Raw genomic sequence first — 24,837 nt, forward strand, 5'->3', positions numbered from 1 at the left:
CTGCCAAACTAATTTGTCGGCCAAAGGACATTTTCTGCCTTCTGTGAGGAATGGGAAGCAAGACATGAAAATGAGAAGTGGGACGTTTCACTTCTCACTTCTCTCTTGTCGCTATGGAAAGTGAAAAGTATGAAGTGACTCGCTTCACTTTTCATTGAGAAATGTGAAATGAGGAAATCTAAGTGAGATGTCTGCAATGATGGGTGAAAAGTCAGAAATGTGAAACAATAAATGAGATGTGAGAAGTAAGACTCTCCTTATTTATCACAACTCTTTTCTCACTGTGAAACCTCTACTACTTATTTTTCACTCTTCTTTCCCCACTTTTCATTTCTCACTTTGTTACATGAATGAGATTATGCCGACAAAATGCAACCCAAAATTTTCACTGTGTTCCCGCAAGACAAATACAGCCCTCGAATACATGTTGATGGTTTCTCTCTTCATTCCCAACAACCAACGCTGACCATTACTCCCAAATGACCAACACACTAGCACATACATGCGCGCGATCACAAGATCGGACTCACTGATCCAACAAGCCATCACTATACCTGATGCCAAGTTGGCGTGTGGCAATAAGTGCATGGTGTCATCATAAAGTGACCATAAATCAAATGCAAGTGGCCGAAAACGCGGAATAGTTTATTGCCAAGAAGTCGATGCATGTGACTTAAAGAGTGAGCATTATCGGAACAAATTCTTTTCTGATGCAAGGTAACAAGAACTTTGATAAATTCTTCCTCATTTGTGCTAACCACAACTTCCTCGAAAGGAACGGCCATGATAGGCAATTGATCCACGTGCTTTTTGCAAAGTGTTGATCGGCCGCGGCACAAATCAACTGAAAAGGTAAGAATTAAGTGACTACTAATTGGCAACCCTTGCGCTCATAAATGTCTCCCACATTGAAGATCTTCGATTAAGCTCGAACAGCAATCCCAGAAGAAATCAATGCAGGCACACTAGAACCCATCAGAGGTAAATTCTCATGCTGATACCATACTGCATACAGTGCAATCATATTGTAAATTTATAGGTCAATTGTTGCATGTACCGCAAAGCCAACAAACCATCTGGCGCAATCCAAAGGCTCTCATCAGGTAAAATAACTCCCATAAAGGATCGAGTGAGCCATAGGCTAATTTTGCTGAACCTCATCAGAGGGCCTTTTAATTACAGGCTCTGAACAAACTCGACTCGGCTCAACCACGGCACGGGCTGCCCGCAGCCAAGAGATCGTTCATCCCGCGTCGGGAGCGAGCGGCAGAAGCGCGTAAGGGTGTGGAGTGGACGGGTGGTTAGGCTGAAGGTGTGTTGGGGAGCAACGCCATCGCTCGCATGCTTGGGCGGCGACGGAACGACAGAAGCAAGCGCACGCTATTGTGAACGGACAACATCGGCTACAGTCATTGCAATAATTGTTGCAGCATCTAAAGACACATGCAACGTGTGCAGTCCAACGTGTCACGTAGCGTCGCACTTTTCATCGTGTGACAACATCGAGCAGCAGCGATAGACTGGCCAGCAAGGCTTGCTGGTCGCGCTACATCCATCGGTGCATCGGCTGCGACAACGTTGGATAGATGCAGCAAGTGTGACACAACGGGGCCCCCAACGAGTAGTTTGTAACTTTAATTCGTGAGTAGGAGAATTAGCAAATATGTATGCAAATAGAGACCACCAATTACCTAGACCCATTATCGCCATGCCTATATTTCATTGTTTTGAGTTCATGTTATTGGAGAGTTTGCGCACACTGTAACTGCAGCTCATAGATGCAGTGTAGCTAGCCGGACTGAAAGGTGTGCTTTGACTTGACGAGTCGTGATCCATTGCTTATTTTGGTCACTTCATAAATTGCACTGTTACAAGCGTTGATGAGCCATTGCCGTGTCGGTCAAAATACGGGAGATCTAATAGAAATCGGTTTCATTGGCGCCCAGACTAAAAAACCCACTAGTGAATTCGGTCGAACCGCGTAGTCAAATCGTCAAGTGAGTGATCTGTGTGTGTTAGAAAAATTAGTGATATTCGTGAAATACTCAATGAAGATGGAGCTGAACCACCTCACCCCGGAAGAAATAGACTTCGAGCTTCTTGTTCGGAAAACGACAGGTACGAGAGGAAAAAACCTGGAATGGAAGACATCGCAACTACAGCAACTTTTGGAGAGTGAATTCAACGGATCGCCGGTGCCAAACTGTTCGTCCCACGTACTAACGGATATGGACAGCATATATCAATGCCAAACGAAATTGGCACCAATTTTGCAGGCTTTAGAAGGAGCCTTCAGACAAAGGAATAACAACCAAGTGAATGTGTTAAAATCAAGATTGTTGCACTACCAATTTCGACTCTCCCTCATATCGGATCCGATGATCTTAATGAATGCCAAAAAGACATTGGAAAAAGTAGGAATCGCTCTGCGGAAGATCGAGAAATACAATCAGGAACAAGCTTCAGGAACGCAGGAACAGGGACAAGCGGAGAACCTTCCAAGTGATCCAGAGACGCTGAAACGGCTGAAGATAACGAAACTGCAGTCAAGCATCAAGGAAACATCAAATCATCAACTTCTGTTAGAAAAGCAGCTCCAAGAAGAACTACAGAGTAATCAAATGTCTCAACAGCAGACTTTAAATCAGGATCCGGTACTTTTCGACGAGGCGCATCAAGATCAAGGAAAACAATCGACACCGCAAAACCAATCAACGGGACCGCCTAAAGATGATCTACAATTCCCACTATCTCATGCTCAGCAGCCTCAACAACAACAACAACAACAACAACAGCATCAAAATTCCATAAGGGAACAGCAACATCAATTTCTGCAACAGCTACCGCAGCAGTTTTCTGTTCAACCATCACAGCCACATCCTCATCTTCAACAGCAAGAACAACAAAACAGGGGTTTCTATCAGGAGCAAAGCCTTCGCTTACTGCTGAACCAGATGCAGATACAGCAGCAACAGTTAGAACAACAGCTTCAACAGGAACAATACAGACGACAGCAGTTGGAAATGCAGTTACAGAATCTACAATCAAGAGTGACAGCACCTCCACAACGGGAAAATGATGCTCCGAATTACACATTTGGGGCAATTTCCGGATACTGGGGTCCGTATAATCAAAGAGACTCTGGAATAGCTGAACAGCCCCAAGAATTTCAGCAACGAAACTTTCGAGAAACGCCTGATAGATCCTATACACCGAGATTCAATACTCAACAGACAAATAGTTATAGGTTTCTGCAGCCGGTTCATAAATGGCCATTCGAGTATTCAGGAGAAGGTAACATCGTAAAACTAGGTGAATTCCTAAATCAAGTGAACACCTACGCTGTCACCGAAGGTATGGACGACCAAACATTGCTCCGTTCAATTAAACACCTACTGAAAGGAAGAGCACTTCAATGGTACACCCGGTCGTACCTCAACCTCACATCATGGGACATCTTCAAAGCGGAAATAAAACAAGAGTTCTTACCCCCGAATTACTCGGAGATTGTAAAGCAGGATCTATACTTGAGATTCCAAGGTCCGAATGAACCATTCACAGCATTCTACAGAGACCTGGTAGCGGCATTCGAGATTGTAGAACCAACGATATCGGAGTCAGAAAAGCTATTTATCTTGAAATCACATCTCAACACGGACTTTTCTCCAATTGCCTCGGCGTCTCGATCAGCTAGTATTCGTGACCTTGTTGCAGTATGCAAAGATTTCGAAGTTTCTCGTTCTTACGCACTAAGGGGTCGCGCTCCAACAATCTCACGAGCCCTAGGATCCCGACATGACACTCCAGTACTTCATCGGTCGACGAATAGCAGATTTGACAACAACGGGCGGCCTCCCCTCAGCCGTCAACCATACGGTTCAGCAGTAGTCAGCATAATGGAACATAGTCAAGATTTCGAAGAAGAATTGGATCCAGTGAACATCCGAGAAAGAGAAGCACTTCAACAGGACATTGCTTACCGGAACGAAAATGCATCGAATATAACAGAAGAGGTGAGCGCCATTCGAGGACAGAACAACTGGAGTGGAAGATCAGCTCTAGATACGGCAACGAACCAATTAAGTGGGAATTCCATACGGGAGGCTCCGATCATAACAGTATGCTGGCAATGTGAAAATCCTGGGCACACATATTTAAGATGTCCCAATCCGAAACGCTTCTTGTTCTGCTACAGCTGTGGGAAGAAAGGATGCACAACGCGAAATTGTGAGGCCTGTATCTTACGCTGGAAGCAATTAGAAGCACAAAACGCACCTTCAATTTCGGGAAACCGGAATTGGGAGAACCCACAGTAAAGCAGGTGGATTCTCCCGAAAGATCAAACGTGCCTTTGCTTAGTAACATCCCCGCTTTTTGTAAGGCGGACTCCGTCATAATCAATACAGAAAACAACGATAACCGGCCATACGCATCAATAACCATTCTAGGGAAAGAGCTACGAGGATTGTTGGATAGCGGAGCAACCTGCAGCCTGATTGGAGGATCTCTGACAAATATAGCAGACGAACTGGGACTTCAAAAATTCCCGGTAATAGGAGAAGTGAAGACGGCAGATAACTCACCACACAAAGTTTCCTTTTTCTCCTACGTGCCAATTGCCTACAACAAAAAGATTGTTACTCTTCCCATGCTCTTCATCGAATCTATGCCACCTTTGGTAATACTGGGAATGGATTTCTGGGCAAAATTTGGAATCAAGCCAACGATTTGTGGAATAACCACTAGCTGGGACTCGAAAAATTCAGTAATAGGGACGTTGACGCCAGGAGAGCAAGAACAACTGAAAGTAGCAATCCTAGGATTCCCCACATCGCAAAACCAAGGTCGACTAGGTAGAACGCACCTTTACTGTCACAAAATAGACACGGGAAACGCACCACCATTCAAACAGAAATACTACCCGATGTCCAAATTCGTGCTTGATGACCTGAACAAGGAGGTGGATAGAATGCTGGAGCTTGGAGTAATAGAAGATGCAGTTTGCTGCCCATGGAACAACGCGACAGTGGCAGTGAAAAAAAAGACGGTTCCATGCGATTATGTTTGGACGCTAGAAAGCTGAACTCAGTCCTAGTTCAAGAAGCCTACCCCATTCCACAAATAGCATCCATCGTCAACAATCTGAGTGGATCAAAGTTCCTCTCCTCAATCGACCTTGAATCAGCTTTTTGGCAAATACCACTTGCAGAGGAATCAAAGCAGAAAACAGCCTTCACCATACCACAGCGAGGGCATTACCAATTCACTGTGGTGCCATTCGGACTCTCTACTGCCAGTCAGGCTCTATCACGGGTCATGAATCATCTATTTATCGATCTAGAACCAAAAGTTTTTGTGTATTTGGACGACCTGGTATTGGCAACTGAAACTTTCCAAGAACACCTGGATCTACTCCACGAGATCGCGAGGAGACTAAAAAGAGCTGCTCTAACAATTAATGCTGAAAAATCTGCATTTTGTAGAAAAAGTTTGCAATACTTGGGATACGTACTTGATCAACAAGGCTGGCGCGTTGACGAGGCCAAAGTGGAAGCAATCACAAAGTTTCCCGCTCCGACATCCAAGAAGGAAGTCCAAAGATTTCTCGGCATGTGCGGATGGTATCGGAGATTCATCCGAAATTTTTCCAAGACAGCTGCTCCACTAACGGAACTCACAAAGGCAAGAAGTAAATTCAAATGGACAGAAGAATGTGAGAACGCCTTCCTGACACTGAAATCTCATCTGATTTCGGCTCCTGTTTTGGCAACGCCAGACTACTCAAGACCGTTTGCCGTAGCCTGTGACGCTTCCGATGTAGCAATAGGAGGTGTCCTAACACAAGTAGTCGAAGGGGAAGAGAAAGCAATCTGTTACTTCTCTCAAAAACTTTCATCTTCTGAACGCAAGTACTCAGTGACACAACGCGAATGTTTAGCGGTAATTAGATCAATTGAGAAGTTCCGCGGATATCTCGAAGGAACACATTTCACGGTTTATTGCGACCACTCAAGTCTGACTTATCTGAAAACCATGAAAATCCAACTCCACTTTTGGCGAGATGGATCCTTCGGATGAACGCATACTCATTCGATATCAAATATCGCAAAGGAAGCTCTAACATCGTTCCGGATTGCCTAAGCAGGGTGGAGATTGTAAATAGCATAAATGCGTCACCCTCACCAGCTCCAGATCCGTGGTTTGAAAGGCTGGTGGAAAATGTTCAGATGGACAGTGACAAATTTCCAGACTTCAGAATGATCGGAGGACACTTGTACAAAAATTGCACCACGAAGGATGAAATCGGCAGCAGATGTCACCGTTGGAAGAAAGTTGTTCCAACTCACAATCGCCGGGAACTCATGCACAGATATCATGACACGCCTACCGCAGCTCACCTTGGAAGTGATCGCACGCTGAATCGCATTCAACGAGACTATTACTGGCCTTAGATGGCAATCGAGGCTCGGAAATATGTTAGAAATTACGAGGTGTGCAAAACCAGCAAAGCATCCAATACAACACACTCAACTTCCTTGGGAATTAATATCGGTCGACTGGATTGGTCCTTTAACACGATCGAAGAAAGGTAACACAGTCATTTTAGTAATAATCGACTGGGTGACAAAATTTGTTGTCATAGAACCATTTCGAACCGCAAACGCCCAAAAAATGTCGGACTTTCTCGAACACTACGTATTTCTCCGATACTCCACACCAAGAATCATCGTTTCCGATTCGGGATCCCAATTTTTATCCCAGATCTTCCAGACACTGCTCAAAAGGTATAATATAATCCATATGAGAACTGCTTTCTACACACCAATGTGCAATGCAGCGGAGAGAACAAATCGGACGCTTATCACCTGTGTAAGATCATTACTCGATGAGGACCAAAGAGATTGGGACGTTCATGTTCAACAAATAGTATGTGCAATAAACACTGCAAAGCACGAAACTCTTGGATGTAGTCCTTACTACTGCAACTTTGGAAGGGATCACATTCTGTACACAGATCAATACATTTCCGCCAAAATTAATTCGGATGAAGACCTCGCAGTGGCCCAAAAGGCAAGAATAAAGTCTGTGCATAACATTCAGCATTTTGTATTAACCAGGATCAAAGCAGCTCATGATAACAGCAAGAAACGCTATGACCTAAGAGCTCGGAATAGAACGTTCGCCGAAGGGGAAATAGTGTGGAGAAGATCATTCGAACTGTCCAACGCAGCGCAGCATCGAACGAAAAAACTAGGAGCAAAGTTCATACCATGCATCGTAAGACAAGCGCAAGGCTGTAATAACTACTTACTAGAAGACATCAAGACATCAAAAACTGGCGTTTATCACGCAAAGGATATCAAACCAGACTAAAACCAACGAATCGAGCTATGTCCACAGCACCCTATCCGCTGTCAACAAGGAGCATTTGCCGAAGAAAACATCGTTTTGTATGAAGGAAAAACTGAATAAGACTTCCTGATAATTCATCATCCATACACGATCAATCTCCAAAACAAATTTTATCCAGCTATGTAAGCACACCAACTGCCGACTATGAGCATAACGCCACAGAAACATGCTAGCTGCTGACTCGAAGGCCCAACAACTCTAAATGAAACCTCGTCGCAGCAAGCATTCCTCTCGTACCTCAACGTCTTCAGGATCCACGAAACGCCATATTTTTATGAGTATCGAGCGATATAAATTCCCTATCAAGCCAACAAACAGAAGGAGAGCAGCAGCATATGTAATTCGAGAGTTCAATTCAACAAAAACTATTCACACCATTTAAAGATCACTCACTTAAGTCTGGAATACTAATAAACGCCATATTTAACGCTAGTGCTTATCAAACTCAACATGACTCAATACATACTACGTAACATGTTTGATTCATAAATCATCCAAAACGTATTTTCTCAGCAAAATTTCTGGCGCCCAACTACAAAATCGTAACTCAGATGTTGGAGACGCGATTGGCCCTAGAATAATGTAAGATAAGAAAGTAGGCTTAATGATATTCCGCAGCGCAGCAGCCGCGGTGAAGAAGTGAATTTCTTGAATAGATCTGGCATACAAAATGTAAATCAAGAAGAAGTATACCGTTAGCTAATAAGTTCTGTTTTGAAGTACGGTAGTTTAGTAGCACACAATACTCGATGTCCTAGGCAAACCTCAGGAGAAGATTTTTCGATATTGTATAGAGTAAGAATCAATTAGCCTTTCCAAGATCTGAGCATCACCAGATAGACGAAATTTTTGCGAATGCAACATTCGCAAAAATTTCGTAGCCGTTTGAATGATGTTGTGTTACATGAATGAGATTATGCCGACAAAATGCAACCCAAAATTTTCACTGTGTATCCCGCAAGACAAATACAGCCCTCGAATACATGTTGATGGTTTCTCTCTTCATTCCCAACAACCAACGCTGACCATTACTCCCAAATGACCATCACACTAGCACATACATGCGCGCGATCACAAGATCGGACTCACTGATCCAACAAGCCATCACTATACCTGATGCCAAGTTGGCGTGTGGCAATAAGTGCATGGTGTCATCATAAAGTGACCATAAATCAAATGCAAGTGGCCGAAAACGCGGAATAGTTTATTGCCAAGAAGTCGATGCATGTGACTTAAAGAGTGAGCATTATCGGAACAAATTCTTTTCTGATGCAAGGTAACAAGAACTTTGATAAATTCTTCCTCATTTGTGCTAACCACAACTTCCTCGAAAGGAACGGCCATGATAGGCAATTGATCCACGTGCTTTTTGCAAAGTGTTGATCGGCCGCGGCACAAATCAACTGAAAAGGTAAGAATTAAGTGACTACTAATTGGCAACCCTTGCGCTCATAAATGTCTCCCACATTGAAGATCTTCGATTAAGCTCGAACAGCAATCCCAGAAGAAATCAATGCAGGCACACTAGAACCCATCAGAGGTAAATTCTCATGCTGATACCATACTGCATACAGTGCAATCATATTGTAAATTTATAGGTCAATTGTTGCATGTACCGCAAAGCCAACAAACCATCTGGCGCAATCCAAAGGCTCTCATCAGGTAAAATAACTCCCATAAAGGATCGAGTGAGCCATAGGCTAATTTTGCTGAACCTCATCAGAGGGCCTTTTAATTACAGGCTCTGAACAAACTCGACTCGGCTCAACCACGGCACGGGCTGCCCGCAGCCAAGAGATCGTTCATCCCGCGTCGGGAGCGAGCGGCAGAAGCGCGTAAGGGTGTGGAGTGGACGGGTGGTTAGGCTGAAGGTGTGTTGGGGAGCAACGCCATCGCTCGCATGCTTGGGCGGCGACGGAACGACAGAAGCAAGCGCACGCTATTGTGAACGGACAACATCGGCTACAGTCATTGCAATAATTGTTGCAGCATCTAAAGACACATGCAACGTGTGCAGTCCAACGTGTCACGTAGCGTCGCACTTTTCATCGTGTGACAACATCGAGCAGCAGCGATAGACTGGCCAGCAAGGCTTGCTGGTCGCGCTACATCCATCGGTGCATCGGCTGCGACAACGTTGGATAGATGCAGCAAGTGTGACACAACGGGGCCCCCAACGAGTAGTTTGTAACTTTAATTCGTGAGTAGGAGAATTAGCAAATATGTATGCAAATAGAGACCACCAATTACCTAGACCCATTATCGCCATGCCTATATTTCATTGTTTTGAGTTCATGTTATTGGAGAGTTTGCGCACACTGTAACTGCAGCTCATAGATGCAGTGTAGCTAGCCGGACTGAAAGGTGTGCTTTGACTTGACGAGTCGTGATCCATTGCTTATTTTGGTCACTTCATAAATTGCACTGTTACAAGCGTTGATGAGCCATTGCCGTGTCGGTCAAAATACGGGAGATCTAATAGAAATCGGTTTCAACTTCTTGTTTCTTATTTCTTACTTTTCGATTGCCATCAATCACTTCACACTTTTCACATTCACTATTGATCGACCAAACAGCTGTTTCGGCCAAATTTCCAGTGTGTCCGATTTTCAGCCAGATGGGTTTCGGCCTAATGGTGTCTTCGGCAAAATGAAATGAACGGCTTGGAAAACACAGGCATTCTTCATACCTTGACTGTGAAATAGAAGATTTCTATGGATGAGTGCTTGAAGAAAGGTGTTTTCCGTTCATTCGTCATTATTAGGAAAAACTTATCAGCTGCCAGTACTCTTTAAGTCTTAATTAATAGATCATCAATGCAGAATTCCTTTGTTAGTTTTGGGAACGCATTCGTTTCATTCAAACGTAGAAATAAGTACGAACAGGTAGTGTGTTATTTTAGAATAAATTTATTGATACAATTTAAATGAATATGAGAACACTGGTTTTGTCGTAAGGCAAATAGATTTTGAATGTGCACATTGAACACTTATTCCGGATGATTTTGGCGGCATTTCTGTTTGATTTCTGCAATCGTTAAAAGCTGGTTATTCATCCTGGTGGGACCTCCTGCCTCTCCCGATTCGGCCAGAATTTCGTCCCACTCATCCAGAATCATCGTTCGAATCTCCCCGCAGCGGATGATGAAATGTCTTCTCTCCGGAATGATTTGCTGAGCAAGTGCCGTCGCTTTCATGATGTATTCATAAGCCAACGCTAGCTCGAACTTTCCGGAAATGTAGTCCCGATAGTACAATCCGTACGCCAACGAACTCTGAATGATCGCCGCTTGGGGTGTGAGTTTACCGTAGAGCTTGGTGAAGATGAACAAAGTTTCCAGCAGAATCGAGATGGCGTCGATGATCATGAAGGAATCGTCGGTCATCAGCAGGCAAGTTCCGTACGTGTACAAAGTGTCCGCGTACCGTCGATGTTGGCGACCGAAGGTCGATCGAGCTCGATGAATCGCTTGACTGATGACCAACTTGCCATCGTCGTAGCGTCGCAAACTGAAGAGACATTTTGCCTCCATTTGCAACGCTCTGATGACAATATCAACCGGTGTCGTTTCGGTGATCAGCTCCATCGCCTTCGTATTCCAGCGATGACATTCGGTCAGGCGATTGGCTTCGAAGTGATGGTTTGCCACCTCAAGGAACACTTGGACGAGAACTGCTTTATCGGTAACGTTTTCAACCAGTGCCAACAAAACGTTACACGTTGCATCGGCTTTTGCTCGAAGATCCAGTTGTGCCTCCGCCCGGAGAACCTTTTGCACGCATTCAATTCTCAAATTTGAATAAACACGACTCTCCTTCTTGCGTAGCATCATGCCGAAGGCGATGTCAAGTACTTCTTTGCTTTGGAACCACCAACCAGCTTCCAGAAGATACGAACCCAATTGCACAGCGGATTCAACAGTGCTTACTAACGACGTCGATCCTGGGGTTATGTTTTCATCAGTCATCATCGCGCACCAATTCTTCACCATATCAGGCACCACGGGCTTTCCGACCAAAGAAGCTTTGCGTAAGCAGTTTTCCAATACCGAAAGATCGTTTCTGTGGTGAATGAACATTCTCATGAACAGCACCGGATCCGAGAGTTCCTGATGGAGGGTTTTCCCCAGAGACGGATAACTCGCCATCTCCTCCAGAATGCTACTCAGTGCAACAGCTGGCACGTCTTGCAATGCCGGAATCCGCACCCCAGGCTTTGTGGTGAGACTCAACTGGGTGACGAACACTTTGATACTTTTTCCATACAGAGTTGATTTCTGACTGTTATTGGGGCTAACATTTTTGATAACACTGAAGAAATCCGGTAGCATCATGTTTGTAGGTTTGTAAATACGCAGTTGTTAAGTACGCGAATGAGATTCGGAAAACTGATGATTGGAACCAGAATTGGAGAGCTTTTTGTATGGCAATGGGTATGGAGCGGATTTATACCCAACGGTATTAATTTCGTTTGTCGCTAGGTACGAAACCGCTGCTTTGCAAATCAGGGCAGTGATGATTAAGGAAATGGAATTTCCGTACCCAATTTGAAAAGTACAACAGAGGATTTGATTTACTACGGATAACTAATTTTAATTTAAAATTAATGTTTCATAATTTTCAATTGAAATCATCCAAAATGATTTGGCATTAAGGATATTTATCCAGTTAAGTTACGATTAAAAAAAAACTAGTGTGAGTGTGTTAAATATTGAATAAATTCTATAAGCAACGAAACTTTTCCTAATATATTCTGTTCTGCTCCGAGCATTTAGTGAGCTTATTCCTCCACAACTCACACATTAGCTTTCACCGTAATAATTAAATCACTCATAAATTACAACCCTATGAACTCGCATCGTGTAGTATTTAAATGCAAAATAGTTACTCGGCATTCAGTGGCTGCCTTCTCTGCAGTAGCATCGTTCTCGTCGCAGTTGACGATATCAACGACGCAGCCACTGCACCGGGTATCGAAAACACAGAAGGTTTTCATTGGGCTTGGATATCGCTCCTGCTGCACTCCAAAAAGGCAGCGTACGTAAATTTTAATCACCAACTATTAATATAAATTGGATTCATGAATATATATTATTAACAAGGATCGCACCCGGCCGACGAAAGCCGACGACACAAATTCGCACCCTTCCTGCATGAGATCATGACGGCCCACACCGCACCCGCACGACCTGCAACGACCATTACACCGGACTGGGAGAGTACTTTTGCGGTGGACGACACCGGGACGAGGAAGAAGCAGACCCTGGAAACCCCATAAACCGATTTCCCAGCGTAGCGTAGCGCAATTCCACACATATGCAAAATCATGGCACACTACACATGGGTTGGCGGAGGTCGAAGCAGCGGTTTTCAGTGACGTGTGCATAATTCCACACCGGCAGACGCTCTGACTCTCTGCTGCACGCAGTAGCCCGTGACGGGATGGTGATGGTTTCTATACTTTGCAGACCTCCGTCATGGATGCGATGGGGGCGGAATGCGAATGAAAACAGTAAAGTGTCTGCAATTGGAAGGGAGTTTCACACCTCTCGAATCAAACGTATTCATGAGATTTATGCACATGATGATGATTGTGGCATTGGCGGTGGCGGTGGTGGGTTGCCATCGTGCAATGAACGGATAATGTACATTGGAGGACACGTGCAAGTGCTGCAATAACTGTGGTCGGTTTCCGCCAGGTGAACGAGAGCTCTGAGCGCTCAGCTCTGCAACTGTACGGATTTTTACGAGATAATTGAAACAAGTTATTATTTTACCGTGATGTTGTTGGAGGGTGATGAAAAGCTGCTGCAGTTCTACCGTGGAAAAGTATCAGCAAAGTAGCAGATAAATATGAAAAGATGTAATGCATTTAAAAGTGCGCTTGAAAGGATCGCAGCGTAATTGTGGAGAAATGGGTCCATTTGGGAATGTATAATTAGTTTAATACCTGAGCATATGGGAACATATTTCCAGGTTTTTGTGAGTATGCGGCCCTTCGTTGAAGTAGCGCAGTAAGACGATAACCGTCACTATTCGAAATGAGCTACTAAGCACAATATATATGATACTCGGCACAAAAAAGGAGGATTATTGTGAGTGGATAAAAAGTCAAGGTGAAACGTTTTTTGAGTGTTAACAGTGAAGCAGTCAAATGACTAAGTGGACCGTTTCTGCTTGAGCATTACTAACTTACTTATGGATCCTGTACACCTCCGGTGGTGCAAAGGGCTGACTTGAAAGATCTCCATCCTTTGCGTTGCCCGGTTCCTGGGTTCCATTCTAATGCTTGTTTACAGATTTCGTTTTCGCCCATACGTAGAGTGTGGTCAACCCAGCCCCACTTCCGATCCCGAATTTCTGTTGCTATCGGCCTCTGGTGACAACGACGATGGAGCTCGTTGTTTGAGATCTAGTTGCGAGGCCACCAGGCTCGAATTATATACCGCAGGCATCTGTTAATGAACACCTGCAGCCGTTGAGTGTTCTCCACTGATACACACCATGTTTCGCTAGCGTATAACAGCACAGATTTCACGTTAGAGTTGAAAATTCGTATTTTGGTGCGTTCACTCATCAGCTTGTTTTCCAGATATTTCTAAAACTCGCAAAGACAGCCCTTGCTTTCTTGATCCGTGCCCCTATGTCGATCTTGGTAACGCCGTCTGACGCCATTTGGCTACCAAGATATTGGAAGCTTTCAACATTCTCCACTGGTTGCCCGGCTACTGTGAAACTGGAAGCAGTCACCGTGTTACATCCAACGATTTGGTTTTGTTGACGTTGATGACCAAACCTGCCGAGGAGGAGCGCTCGGCAAGGTCGTTGAGCTTACTCTGCATATCAGAGCGCCGTTGCGCGAGGAGTGCAACGTTATCAGCCAATTCGAAGTCGTTTAAGTGCTCCACGATTCTAGGCTGCCATAGCGGTTTGGTTCACGGTCAATCGCATCTACCAGAATCTCGTCGATTACGATGAGGAACAGTAACGGTAATAGAAAACATCCTTGCCTCACACCAGCTACGACCCGGATAGGGTCGGACAGGACCCCATTGTGCAGCACTCTACATGAAAAGGCCTCGTACTGTGCTTCGATACGGCCGATGATTTTCTCAGGAACCCCTTTGCGTCTCAGGGATCCCCACATATTCTCGTAATTGAGACGGTCGAAAGCTCTTTCGTAGTCAATGAATACCAAGTAATGGGACTTTTGGAATTCGTTGATCTGCTCCAGAATAATGCCGCCGCCGCATCGATCTTCTCCTGAATCCAGGCTAGGATAATTTTGCGCAGAACTTTGAGAACGGTACACAGCAACATAATGCCTCGCCACTTATCGCATACAGTCTGGTCACCCTTTTTGGGCACCTTCACTAAGATACCTTGCATCCAGTCGACCGGGAAAGTTGCGGTGTCCCAGATATTACGAAATAAACGATGCAGTAGTTGAGCGGATGTCGTGGGGTCAGCTTTGAGCATCTCGGCTGATATGCGGTCGACCCCTGGGGCTTTATTCGATTTCATGCTTTGGATGGCTGTTTGAATCTTAGCAGTGATGGAGCTTCGGTATTGACGCGTGTTATACGTCGGATTCTAGGCAGATCATGCCGACGTGGTGGTGGCCTGGCGGGCACTTGTAAAAGTTGTTCGAAGTGCTCGAGCCAGCGTTTCAGCTGGTCAGTTGGGTCGGTCAATAACTGATCATTCGCGTCTTTCACAGGCATCGTTGCATCCATCTTCGCCCCGCTTAAGCTTCTTGAGATATCGTAGAGGAGGCGAATGTCCCCGATTGCGGCGGCTCTCTCTCCTTCGTCAGCCAGAGAGTCTGCCCACGCTCGCTTGTCCCGTCGACATGAGCGTTTTACTTCCTTCTTAAGAGCCGCGTATCGTTGACGGGCTAAGACTTTGGCTCCTCTGGTTTTCGATCGCTCTATCGCGGCTTTGGCTTCTCTTCGCTCCTCTATCTTTCTCCAGGTCTCATCGGTGATCCATTGTTTTCTCTGGGTGCGCAGTTCGCCCAGATTATTCTCGCTGGTGACGATGAAGGCATTCTTGATGGCGGTCCATTGGTCTTCCACGCTGCCACCTTCCGGAATATCTGCAGCACGCGTCTCCAGTTCTTCAACGAAGGACCGTTTCACCGTGGCATCTTCCAGTCGGCATGTGTTGAATCGCCGTCCAACTCTTTCCTCCTGCCGACGAATCCGCACAATGCGCAGGCGTATTTCGACGATGAGGAGATGATGATCAGACGCGATATCGGCACTACGTTTATTCCGTACATCAAGAAGGCTCCGTTCCCATTTTCGGCTGATGCAGATGTGGTCGATTTGATTTTCTGTAAAGCCGTCACGGGAGACCCACGTGACCTTGTGAACCGGTCGATGAGGGAAGAGCGATCCCCCGATCACCATGTCGTTATTACCACAAAATTCTGCGAACAGCTCTCCGTTTTCGCTCATTTCTCCGAGACCATGACGTCCCATAATGCGCTCATGGTTCGAGTTGTCGGATCCGATTTTCGCATTGAAGTCGCCCAAACAGATCTTGATATCACCCTTCGGAATTCTATCTACGACGGCATTGAGTTGACTGTAGAAGTTCTCTTTGTCTTGCAGATCGGCAGCATCGGTTGGCGCATAACATTGGATTATAGTAAGGTTTCGGACCCGTGTTCCAAATCTGGCAACGATTATCCTTTCACTTATAGGTTCCCACTTCATAAGCGCAGAGTGTGCCTGAGCGCTTAGTAGGAAGCCAACTCCGCGATGCCGGGGAGCGTGTTCACCTCGTAAACCAGAGTATAGCAGAACTTGTCCCGACGGCGTTCTGTGTTCTCCAAAGTTTGGGCAACGGACTTCACTCAGTCCCAGGATCTCAAGCTTCATGCGGCGTGCCTCATTGGCAAGTTGTGCCAATTTACCCTGCTGGGCTAGGGTTAAAACGTTCCATGTTCCTATTCGTGTCCGTTGTTTCGCACTAAGAGTCGTCGCCGTAAAATCAGTCCGTATTCTTTTATTATCGGATTCTCGAACAAATTGATGTTTCGGAAACAGTAGGTTGTTGGCCCAAGGTTCCCTATCCACCGGGATGGAGCTGCCATCTTAGGTATAGCTTCCGGGGAATAGCATTTCATACTCAGCCGCTGGATGCCAGAACTCGGAACTCGCTGAATTGCCGACGGATAGCGTGACTCGTTGGGATGGCCGACGGGTGAAGCGATGCGGGACTCGTAGATTTGCCGATGAATGGTTCGGCCGACGAAAGGCGTGGGCGGTTGAAGGGCTTACGGATGACGGAATTCTCCAAATTGCCGATGGAGGCTTCGGCTGACTGATGGCGTGGTTCGCCGCAATGACCGACAGATGGCGCGATGCGCGGACGGTAAAACTCGCCCAATTTAGCCCAAAGCAACCGGTTTCGGAAGGAGTGCATGCTCTCCAGCCCACAAAACTTTTAACACAATAACTTTTCGGAGGGAAATCGTTAGCGAACTATCCACTTTGACTGCCGAAACCCACGAGAGCACCGCTTCGCATTGTTCGCTTTCTGGTACCTCATTTCGGCTATCGTCCACATTCCCGTCCGTTCCGTATGTCGTAGCGCTAGAATCCCAGCTACCAACGAAAGCCTTCACGCTGCTACAACGCAAAGTTGCACCCTTTAGAGCAAACAGTGTTCTGAACCGACCCTCTTCACTTTGGCAGTTAGCAAGCATTTGAAAATCGCAGTCAAAATTCTTCTCACCCATATATTTGTTCATTTGTAACGATTGATGGTTACATCTTATAATCTTATAATAATGAGTATCAAACTAATTTTCCTCTCCTAATCCTAATCTGACCATACGTACTGTATTTAACGGGACAGTAAAGAGCTCCAAAACATTATTCAAACAAATTCAATATTTTAGACAGGAATCTGAAACCAAATAGGTAAGTTAATGACAACAGGTGGCAAAAAGAGATTTTTTCAAAAGGTTTCATTTCAATGTTTTTTTTTCTGCTAATTCCGAAGGCATTAAAATTCAGCGAAGTAGGTGATTCTTCTTTTTCAAATCTGCATTACTATATATTTTTCAATCGTTGATTCTTTTCGAAACATGAATCATTCAAAAACTTTCAGAATAATTCTGAATATTTCGAAATCATCCACTGTGAAAAAAAACGACGATTATTATCGTATAATTAAAAATAATAATAAATTATTGATATATTTTGGCTTTTTCAGTCTGTTAAACTGTGTCCCATTTAATGTTAAAAAAAGTTAATGACAATCAAACTATGTGTTCAAATACCAGAAGCTCTAATCCTAGCATATATGTTTATAGTTGTTAAGTGCATGAAGAACGGCAGACAGCTTTTCTCTTGAAAAAGACCCAATTAACGGGTCGAAACGTCGGGCAATGCGAATATAAACCCGTTTAAATATATCAGACTGAAAAAGCCAAAATATAAAAATAAACACCCCAGTCGGACTGTAATCAATTATTAATTATAAATCAACTGAACAAAATCGAATCTAAGGTAGTTTCAACGAGGGAAAATTTGTTGGATTTCGGTCCTCACGTACCTTACAGATCAGGTTAGTTTACAAATCAGGAGCTTGTCTGCAAATTTCGCCAGGATTTGTTTTACTTTCCACGACGAATTGCGCCTTTTTGGAAGCTCATGAGAACAAAATCAATGGACAAGATTTCCGAGGTGTAAGGCTACATGTAGTGTCATTTGAATCAATTTCGATCAAAAAGTACTGTGAGTTGATTGGATTTGGCATTCATTCATATGCGTCAACCATATTGATGGAAATAATTAAAATTACATTTTATTCATGTTCTTTGCTTGTTGAGATTCTTGTTATTCTTATCCGCAGATTTTTCCTCACTTATATTCATGAAAAAGGGTTTTAGCATGAGAAATTAATAATCCCACTCTTTTCGCATTTGACTTTTAATTTTTTTTTTCCTGTCTCTCTAATACCCAGACAGGGTGGGTACTCTGACTATTTTTTTGTTATTTTCAATTGACGATTCCCGTCAAAAATTGCTTTCTTTTCAATGTCTCAACCGATTCTTTGGCTTTTTTAAGCTTAATTATTTTAAAAAAATTGAAAACACAAGCTAAAAAAGTGCTGCACGTGTGAACCGCCCTGAAAAATACTCTCGATGTTCGTTCAAAATCGAGCAAATGTTAGGCTAATCTTTAAAAATAGCACTTTTTTATTTTTGTTTGAAATTTAAAAAAAAAACCTAAAGGCGTCAAAAATATAGGTTTATTGGGGAAGTTGACCTCAAATAAAATAAAGAACCGATTGAGCGAATAAAAAAAAATGACGGGAAAAGTCAACTGTTCAGAATTGGAAAAGTTTTTGATATTGGTCAGTGATAGAATCCTTAATGCATGTTTAAGAGTAGATCAAAACAAAATTTTAAAACTCCATATTTGTTTTAAAATATTTAAAAATGCGTATTTTTTTGTTTCTTCGTGTTTTTGTTCTCGCCCCTTTGAACAATGAATTATTTGTAGTTCAGCATTTTTCCACAACTAACCTAATACAATAGAACCACCATGAATTATTCACTCTGAAAATTTTAACCAACTTCTAACACGAAAAATGAAAATTAAGCCCATAAATTTTGAATTTCCACTGCTCTTGAATATTGTCACAACTTTTTTGACTCCCGTTGTGCAAACGCGTTTGTCCAATTTTTTCACCGAAATGATCTGGTCAGCCTACCTAATCCTAAATTGACTGTAAGGGCGTGACCGGCTCACACTGTCCATAGCAGCTGTTTCTTGCACACAATTGAAGTCGGTTGAGGATGAAAATATGATAACGATTTTTGCATGCCTCATATGCACAAGCACATATACAAGGACACACAGACAATAGCTTGGTTGGTCGAGTTGATTGTGCATAAGTCTCTGGTCTCCGAGCCTCTTTTAAAAAGGTTGAATTTTAAAGGAAATTATATCCTTTTTTTACAGGCTTTTGTATGAAAAAGGAAAAAATATTTTTTCATACCTGGCAAACTGCAGTCGTACAAACTTTGAGATCGCATTTCTGAAACACAATCCGAAAGACATATTTTTGTGCATTTTGGAAAGGTGCAGAGGATTCGTCTAGTGAGCAAAAGTATGAATAACATTTCTCTATCTGCGTATACTTTCTTCGTATATTCTGGTCGCCGATAAATGAATTTGAAGTATTGCTTTTTGCATTGAAACTTTTTGTTTCGTCATTGAAACCATTGACACTTGTCTTCAGCGACTGCTTCCGCGATAGAGCATTTGCACATTTTTTTCACTCATACATCTATATTGCTGTCAAAATGTGCATTTGACAATTAAATTTTCAGCTAAAAGCTCTATTTTTATGACACAGGTGCACTCACACAACCAATCGACATCAGTTGTCAAAAAATCAGGAGTACCAACTTGACCACTATCTCCTTGTCGCAGAGTTTGGCGCTGAGTGCTTGGAGCGGAAACCCAAAGGTGGGAATAAAATTTTGGGGCTTATGCGCAATATGCTTCAGTATAATCACATTAGTCTTAAATAAAATAAGGTTTTAAATAGAATTTGAATTAGAATACAAAATAACCCACTCCAAAGAACCCACTCCACGATGAATTCCTTTGCAAGTGGTACAAATGCTAGGGTATTGCCTTATCGTCAATGGTAAACGGGAAAACGGCGATTTATCACAGACTGCTTCTTCTGTGACTATAATTCTAATGGTCGCAAAGCAGATATTTGACCTTTAGAAAACGAATTCAGGATTGCGTACATAATGTAATAAAAATTCCGCGGAAAAAAAAATCAATATTTCGTTTCGTTTCGAAAAAATTCGAATTAAATGGACGTCGATTTCGTGTCGTTTCGAAGTCTCGAAAGTAAATATATACTTCGTTTCGTCTCGTTTCGAATCAACACAAACATTTGAAATTTCGTTTCGTTAGGAAAAAATGTCTTATCGCATACCCTTAATTTTGATACGTTGCCCGTTCGACAGTTTAACACTCCGCTCGTCTCTGGTTATACGGTTGCTAGTCTCTACGAGCTCCAAAACTCCTATGAAATTTTAAACTTTAAAGAGAACTTGCATTACACTCTTCTTCCATAATTTGTCAAAATCAGCGCTCTGCTGGTCGGAAGAAGTCCATAAGCATGTGGCGCATGCTAAATAATCCAGTCCAAATCTGTCTCATTTACGAAGCAAAAATAGTGAATTAGTGAACATACTAAATATTGGCTCCTATACAGAATAACTTGGTTAACGCTTTCTCCAAAATTGGACGTAAGGTTAACCGTATGGCCACAAATCCAACTTTGTTTATGATATAAAGGGTGCCTAACGTCGCGTACCCACAAATATGCTTAACAGGAAGTATAGATTTTGTTATATTTAGCTAATTAACGTCAAGTAAACGGAATAGGCTGAATAAAAAAATATCGTTAATAAGCATATGCGGTATTTCGAAAAATTTCGTTTTAGGGCATTCGAAACGAAATTCCGCGGAATTTGAGTATGGCGAAATCTGATTTTCTAATTTCGTTTCGTATCGTTAAATTTTAAAAATTTCGACGGAAAAATCATTCCTTTAACGAAATTTAATGGAATTTCGCGGAATTTCGAAATTAATTTTTAATAATTCCAATTTCCATACCATAAAAAAAATTCGGCTGCGCCGCTTAATAAGGCCATTCAAACTCTATTCAATATTTTATACATATAAATTCTTTCACTAAATCTTACTACGTAATACAATTCTGTATCTTTAACAGAAACGCATTTAGCTTGCGACTTGAAAATTTCTTCGATGTTTTGTTAAAAGTGTTCAAGTATAAAACGTAATGCATATTTGTTAATTTAAATAATATTGTTCAGTGACGTAAACATAATTTGTAGATCTCATCGTTTTGGTATGCTATATTTTTATTTAAGTTTAACTGAGTTGTGTTTGTGTATGTAACATGTAATGTATTATGAGGCGTTTGTTCGATTTATGCTCTTCTAGTTGTGGAAACTCTTCGATAAGCGAAATAATCCTCCCTGGACTACTGAATATTGTCCGTTTTCCGTTGTCTTTGAACGTCTCATTTTGAACAACCATTGTTTGAATGCAATGAAATGGAGATGATGCCGTTTCAGAAGTTTTCCTCATTTATTAGATTGTTAGATCTTTGCAGATTAAATTGATTTGAGGCATTCTCTGATATCTTATTTATTTCGGATTCTGGAACTGATTCATATCTTTCCGATTGAGATCATTGTCATGACCTAAACTTCTACCTTCAGATTTTTTTGATTCCGTATATCATGGAAATCTAAAATTTTCTCACATTTTCTGGATCCTTCAGATCCAGATTATTTAAATGCTTCAAAATCGTACCGATTGTCTGTCATAATCGTGCCGGTGCACACTGGGGCAGCCCTGGTTCAAACATGGAATAAACCTCTCAGTCATTGAAATGATGAAATTGACCATAGGTATCTTCAGCGAAGTTTCAATATACATCAATGCCGACATTTTGGTCAATATTTATCATTTTTAGCGATAATCGCATAAAAGTCCCAAACGCCAATTTGGCCAAACAGTGTTTTTAAAGTGTGGTTTCTTCACAGAAGTTGCTTATCACTTAATTTCGATGTACCTTGCTAAAAATTTCAAATTTCCGTAGCCTACTGTAATGATTTATTTGCTTATTTTGAAAAGAAATATCAAATAATAAAATTGTAATTGTACTTTTTCAACAATTTTTTAATTAATACACGTAAAATACACGGTTGTTCCAGTTAGAAAAAAATATTTTTGGCGATTAATCGTGTAAAATAAGGCAAATTTATGGTATGGTATACGCATTTATGGTATTTATGGTACATATGCCAATTATGCGATGGGGCAGAGATGGGCAGCAGCATCGGCAATGGACAGAAAAATTCATGCACTTTCATACAAACACTTTCTCAAAGACATGATATTTGAAGATTTTTTTTTAAAAATTAATTTTACTGAATGCCAGTACTGATGCTATAAAAAATACCTCCTAATGATTTTCAATTAGCTAGGAGGGTAAATAATTGCAGTGCGTTTTCCGCAATGCAGTTTGTTGTTAGTTTGCACGTGCTGCTGCTTTTAACAGTTAATATTTAGCAATAATCATAAATGTCTGCGTTCGAGTTGTTGGCATAGAATGAGTAATGGCCAAAATACTATTTGTTGTACAAAAACGCGTAAATAATCCCGCCATTTTTTGCACGTATTCTCAACCATTCTTGCATTCAAATGGAAATCCTGTCTTATCATTTCATATTGAAAATTGACTGGATCGGACCTTGAACTTAAAAGTTATGGCAAAAATGGATTATTCAGGGTTTTTTTTTTCTGAAAAATAGACTACACAACTGCAAGTAAAATAAAACAGATTTTTCAATTGCAGATTAAATTTTTTTATGGTGATTCGATTACCCGGAGGATTTGATTATCCGGAGTGAAAATAAAATCGATACTCCGGATAATCGAGTCCGACCTGTATATGGAAGATTCTGTACCAAATTAATTTAGTTACACTGGCATAACGATCACCTCTTTAGAGCTACCGACTGAATAGTAACAAGGCAGTCTCGATTGAATTATTATATCATGTCCTAGCTCTCATTTTATTTCTCAAATCAGTAAATAACCGTATTTTTTACGGAAATTTGTTCTTCATTTTGCTGAGCTGCACAAATAACGGTTTCACAGATTCATCATATGGAATTCGGAACGATTTCCGGGGCACCAAGAAATGCGACGCAAGTAGACTGTTCCACATAATCCAGGACGGGTTATGCCTAGGGAGCGGGTCATTTGGCATAAAGTCATTTGGCATAAAGTCATTTGGCATAACGCCATTTGGCATAAAGTCATTTGGCATAAAACCATTTGGCATAACGGTCATTTGGCATAATTGACTACAGCGACAAAAGTGAGGGTCATTTGGCATAACGGACATATGGCATAATTTTTGTTTGTTCATAAAATAAATTACAAGTCTCAGTGGTGCTATAAAAAAACCTGGAATAGTGCATATAAGGTGATTATAGAATGAAGCCAGAAATCGGCCATTTTGTAAACCACGTGCTTTTCCAATATGTTTTTCAAAGCACGAGATGGAAGATGCATAACGCGTATGGGGCTGAAATAATGGTAGATCGTTTGCTTAGTTATGCTGAACAATCATAATTTGAGTTTCGGCACTGTACGAAAACTATTACGCCAGATTTGGGCTTTTGGAAATGTATGTAGATAAACGTGTGGTGAATTTGAAATTCACCACGGGCTTCATTCTATAATCACCATAACATAATAAAATACACAATCCTTTCGAAGAAAGTATGCATTGGCCGAGTATGGAGCGCTTGCTTGGATTAAGGAAATGGTGGATGCAATCTCTTTTTTAAAAGTAGGCGTTTGCTCAGATTAAGGCAATGGTGGATATTACCCTTTCTTAAAAATGAGTTGCTCGTCCAGACTTACACAGAAAAAATGCTGAAAACTAATAAGCGCGTAAAAAATATAGACGCAGAAAATTACACTATTTCGGGCGGACATGGATCTTTTCCAACAAGTGCGCCTTAAATGTATGCAATTTCTATAGCATTATGTCAATTCCTACAGCATAAATCAAATAAAAACTGACATAATGCAATGGAAATCGTATACATTCAGGCGATAATATCGTTTAAATTTACGCTCTTTTTGGCGTTCCCTTTATGTGCATTACTTTCGTGTAAATTTCAACAACTTTTTCTATCTGTGTAGGCAATTGTGGATGTGATCCCTTCTTGAAAAGTAGGCGCCTGCTCGGATTACGACAATTGTGGATGTGATCTCTTCTTAAAGTTAGGGCGTTCGCTCGGCATAAGGAAATGGTGGATGCGAGCTTTTCATTAAAACTAGGCGCTTGCTCGGATTAAGGCAAGGGTGGATGTGATCACTTCTTGAAAAGTAGACACTTGCCCGGCCTTCTTAAAAAGTAGTTGCACGCCCAGATTTAGACAATAGTGGATGTGATTCCTTATCTTTAAAAGTAGACGTTTGTCCGGATTAAGGCAATGGTGGATGTGATCCCGTCTTTAAAAGTGAGCGTTTGGCCGGATTATGACAATGGTGGATGCAATCTCTTTTTTAAAATTAGGCGTTTGCTCGAAATGGTGGATATTACCCCTTCTTGACAAGTAGTTGCTCGCCCAGATTTAGGCAATGGTGGATGTGATCCTTTCTTTAAAAGTAGGCGCTTGCCGGGTTAAGTCAGTTGTGTATACGATCCCTTCTTTAAAAGTAGGCGTTTGTCCGGATTAAGGCAGTGGTGGAAATGATCACTTCTCGAAAAGTAGGCATTTGCTTGGATTAGGCCAATGGTGGATGTGATTCCTTAT

At 42.2% G+C, this 24,837-nt stretch overlaps 3 protein-coding genes and 2 long non-coding RNA genes across 5 annotated transcripts in view; 3 read left to right on the forward strand and 2 right to left on the reverse strand.

The window, feature by feature from the left end:
- Positions 1-24,837, reverse strand: part of LOC134217963 (uncharacterized) — a 575,616-nt gene that overhangs the window by 75,056 nt on the left and 475,723 nt on the right. The window lies entirely within an intron of this gene.
- On the forward strand, positions 574-972 carry LOC134217936 (uncharacterized). The gene is made up of 3 exons (XR_009981189.1): positions 574-717; positions 776-852; positions 915-972. It is a non-coding gene; the product is annotated as an uncharacterized LOC134217936 (long non-coding RNA).
- Positions 1,998-4,343, forward strand: LOC134217943 (putative uncharacterized protein DDB_G0271606). The gene is made up of 2 exons (XM_062696792.1): positions 1,998-2,669; positions 2,766-4,343. Exons 1-2 carry the CDS (start codon positions 2,049-2,051, stop codon positions 4,314-4,316), a joined length of 2,172 nt encoding a protein of 723 aa, XP_062552776.1. The 5' UTR covers positions 1,998-2,048; the 3' UTR covers positions 4,317-4,343.
- On the forward strand, positions 6,855-8,944 carry LOC134217951 (uncharacterized). Its single transcript, XR_009981193.1, has 3 exons — positions 6,855-8,689; positions 8,748-8,824; positions 8,887-8,944. It is a non-coding gene; the product is annotated as an uncharacterized LOC134217951 (long non-coding RNA).
- On the reverse strand, positions 10,403-11,746 carry LOC134207582 (uncharacterized). The gene has a single exon (XM_062683290.1). The coding sequence runs from the start codon at positions 11,744-11,746 to the stop codon at positions 10,403-10,405; it is 1,344 nt and encodes a 447-aa protein (XP_062539274.1).

Source organism: Armigeres subalbatus, chromosome 1 (genome assembly GCF_024139115.2).
Source record: "Armigeres subalbatus isolate Guangzhou_Male chromosome 1, GZ_Asu_2, whole genome shotgun sequence".
Lineage (NCBI taxonomy): Eukaryota > Metazoa > Arthropoda > Insecta > Diptera > Culicidae > Armigeres > Armigeres subalbatus.